This window comes from Plectropomus leopardus, unplaced genomic scaffold, assembly GCF_008729295.1.
Source record: "Plectropomus leopardus isolate mb unplaced genomic scaffold, YSFRI_Pleo_2.0 unplaced_scaffold28358, whole genome shotgun sequence".
NCBI lineage: Eukaryota > Metazoa > Chordata > Actinopteri > Perciformes > Serranidae > Plectropomus > Plectropomus leopardus.
In genome coordinates this window covers 1-3,688 of record NW_024630888.1, presented here as the reverse complement: position 1 = coordinate 3,688, position 3,688 = coordinate 1, and the positions used below count along the sequence as shown (strand labels likewise).

General features: G+C 45.6%; 1 protein-coding gene and 1 long non-coding RNA gene across 2 annotated transcripts; one reads left to right on the top strand and one right to left on the bottom strand.

The window, feature by feature from the left end:
* Nucleotides 1–977: 977 nt before the first annotated feature.
* LOC121938068 lies at nt 978–1,317 on the top strand. Its single transcript, XR_006105238.1, has 2 exons — nt 978–1,183; nt 1,271–1,317. It is a non-coding gene; the product is annotated as an uncharacterized LOC121938068 (long non-coding RNA).
* An 819-nt stretch (nt 1,318–2,136) lies between these two features.
* LOC121938067 (tripartite motif-containing protein 16-like) lies at nt 2,137–3,666 on the bottom strand. Its single transcript, XM_042481354.1, has one exon. The coding sequence runs from the start codon at nt 3,629–3,631 to the stop codon at nt 2,201–2,203; it is 1,431 nt and encodes a 476-aa protein (XP_042337288.1). The 5' UTR covers nt 3,632–3,666; the 3' UTR covers nt 2,137–2,200.
* Between the last annotated feature and the right edge of the window lie 22 nt (nt 3,667–3,688).

Here is a 3,688-nt window from a genome sequence, read left to right as displayed (position 1 = left end):
AGTCAAGTCTAGTTTAGTTTAGCTTAGCTTAGCTTAGCTTAGCTTAGTTTAGTTTAGCTTAGTTTAGTTTAGTTTAGCTTACCTTAGCTTTGCGGATTATTACCTATAGTGTAATGTGTAGACGTGGAAGTCTACCTTCAAAGCGGCAATATGTGACGACTTGGGATGAGAACGTGATGAAATATCATGCTAATATGAATGTTAGCTGTTAGCAAGTAAAAGCATTCAAGGGTTTGAGACAGAAAAATGAATAATTACTCAACTGACGGAAAATGACTTTAAACTCAAAGGCACAACTGAAATATTAAAAATGAAATGCCCCACCACGCGTCTTACTCCTGTCATCCCAAACAAGCTAAAACTCACTGTTCAAACGTGAAATACCAACCAACCACGTTTTTATAAGTGTGTTTGGCTGGATGTGTGAAATAAGCTCTGTGGTTAACACAAGCTGCAGAGACTTTCTTGTTTTTGTTCTACGACATAGAATATGCCAGTAAATCTTTCCACTGTAAACTCTGAAGCTTTTCTGTGTCTTAAAAAAGACGGTTTCTAACAGCGAACACGGCAGTCATGTGACCTTGGTATAGTAAAAAAATCTTAAAATCATCCAAATGCCTCATCAAATACTTGTAAAGTCATAAAATCTAAAAATCCTAAAATCTGAGACACATCCTAAAACCTACGAAATGTCCTAAAATCCCAGAAATGTCCTAAAATCCTAGATACACCCTCAAATACTATAAATCTCTCAAAATCTCAAAAACATCCAAAAATCCTAAAAATATCAAGAAATCCTCAAAATGTGCTAAAATCCATTACTTGTCCTTCAGTCCAAAAAACATCCCAAAATCCCCCAAACCACCCGAGAGGTCACTACTGTCATGATGGCTTCTGATTCATGAACAGTGGAGTCAGAGTTCGCCACAGAGTTTTACTTTTTCTAAACGAACGAATCCCAGACGGTCCGTGAGACTGACAGGGTCCGACATGTGTCCTACATGCTGGTGTGACTGGGACCATTAAAGGCACAGTTACCAGACTGCGTGGCCCCCTGACGGTCGTGTTCCTGTGCTTTCAGATGGAGGTGATCGTGGGGGATTTTGGGATCGTGGTGGTTCCTCGTGACGGAGCCGACACAGAGAGGATCATGAATCACTCCTCCATCCTCCGCAAGTTCAAGGTCAGCACTTCCGTTCGACTCCCATCTGACATTATTTAACCCCGTGTGTCCTCCTTTCTGTCTCATCTGAAATCTGTGTGTTTTCAGGACAACATCATTGTGGTAAAAGACGGGATGAGCCACCCGATGTCCATCGTCAGCTCAACCAAGAGCAGGTGGGATTAAACTCGGTTTTCCATGTTGTTTCTGTTTGACCCAAAACTGTCAAAAAGTGAGTAACCTGCTGGGATAATTTGGGGATAACTGTGATTTTATAGCTGATTTTTATTTTGTTTTATTTTATTTTAGTTCAGTTTAGCCACACAGCCACATAAATATACAATCAGACTACAATTAACACACAGTATCCCCACCAGTTCATACACCCCAGTAGTACTACAAAATTGCACAAATGCCATACGCACAATAACTGCACACACACTCTGCACAAGTCAGTTCAGACGCCCCATCAGATATTACACAATACTCTATACCAAAATATTGCACATATATTACACACACACACACACACACACACACACACACACACACTTGATCTTCACAAGTACTTACAAGTACTGATCTGACTGAAGTAAAAGCAGAAATACTACAGTGTAATACTTTAGTAGAAGTACAGATTTGTTGAAGTTGCAGTAGAGATACTACAGTGTAAGGATGAAGTCATTTGATAAATTAGATTTTTTTTAATCAAATAACAACAGACACATCGTTCTGACACTTTTCACATCGAGCAGCTAAAGACTGAACACCAACATTTCCCCATCAACAATCGCTCGATGACGGCATCAAGAAACAAAAAAAACCAAACGTCCCTTAACACAGAAAATGAGACAGGAAGGAGCGCCACAAAAACAAACTCAAACATTTACACAGCAACACAGGAAAAGACGTCAAAGTCCCGCCCATAATGTTTGACTGACAGCTAATCTTTGAGCAGCAAAGCAAAGCCACAACAATCAGCTCTGAGCAGCAAACGTGGAGACCAAACGCAAAGTTTAACCCTTCAGTGACCTCTGACTATTTCGCTTCACACAACTCAGCAGTGGATCCGTTACAATAAACCCAAAGTCCAGCGTGGAGCGGCTGGGTGAACGTGGTCTGGACTCTGTGGAGGAGAGTCATGGTTTTAGAGACGCTGTAGAAGGACAGAATCCCTGCACCGTGATCCAGGTACACTCCGACTCTGGAGGACCGAGGACCTGAGACGGGAGTTTGGACTTTGTTGTACCAAAAGCCGTATCTGGTATTGACACAATATAACACCCAAGATTTGTCATTTTGTCCAAATGAAGATTCATGTGTCTCCCCTCTGCTGATATTCTTGTACGTGACGGCTACATGAACCACCCCCCCGCTCCACTCCACCTCCCAGTAACAACGTCCAGTCAGACTCTGTCTGCTCAGGACCTGATGCCAGTAACTGAATCTGTCTGGGTGATCAGGATAAGAATGGAGTCCTGTTTGTGTTGCTTTTCTGTTCTCGTCAGATAATAACAGATATTCGTGTGCTGTGTTTGGATCCAGTGTGATTTGACGTGAATATCTGAGGAACTCCGCTCTGGTTTTGGGCTCTGATTGTGTCACTTCAGTCGGTGTCAGTGAGACATCTGTCCACGTGTCCCTCAGAGAGTCCTGTAGCATGTCTCTGATCTTTGAAACGGTCGCTGTCACGTCCTCAAAGCGGCGGCGGCGAGGACGGATGTGGACGCTGGCTGAGCGTGTGAGTGCTGGCAGTGAGGCGTAGCTGAGCAGAAACTGGGTGTGATGGTCTGTGTGTGAGAGCTGCTCCAGCTCAGCGTCTCTCCTCTGCAGCTCGCTGATCTCCTGCTGCAGCTCCTCCTCCAGCTCTCTGACTCGACTCACTTCGCTTTGCTGTTGCGATCTGAGCTGCCGCTTCACGTCGGAGCGTCTTTTCTCCAGGAGACGGATCAGCTGGGTGAAGATCCTCTCGCTGTCCTCCTCTGCTTTATCAGCGGAGGCGTTGATGTCCTCCACCTCCTGCTGCAGCAGCTTCACGTCTTTCTGTCTGTCCTGGATTCTCTGCTGGACGTTTAGTCGACTCCCCTCGAGCTCTCTCTGTTTCTCGCCTCTCTCCGCTGCAGCTGACACTGTGTCGTGGCCTTTATGTTCCTCCACGGAGCAGAGATAACAGATACACTGATGATCTGTGCGGCAGAACATCTTCATCGCCTCGTCGTGACGAGAGCAGATGTTGTCCCGCAGCTTCTTGGAGGGCTCCACCAGCTGGTGTTTCTTGAATGTGTCTGATCGATAATGAGGCTGGAGTTGCCGCTCGCAGTAAGAGGCCAGACACTGCAGACAGGACTTCGCTGCTTTCAGTTTCCTCCCGCTGCAGAAATCACAGGCCACATCTTCAGCTCCGGCGTAGCAGAGATCAGCAGGAGCAGCTTCAGTCCTCTTCAGCTGCTCCACCAGAGCTGCTAACATGGTGTTTTTCAGCAGGACGGGCCTCGGGGTGAAGCTCTGCCGACACTGAGGGCAGCT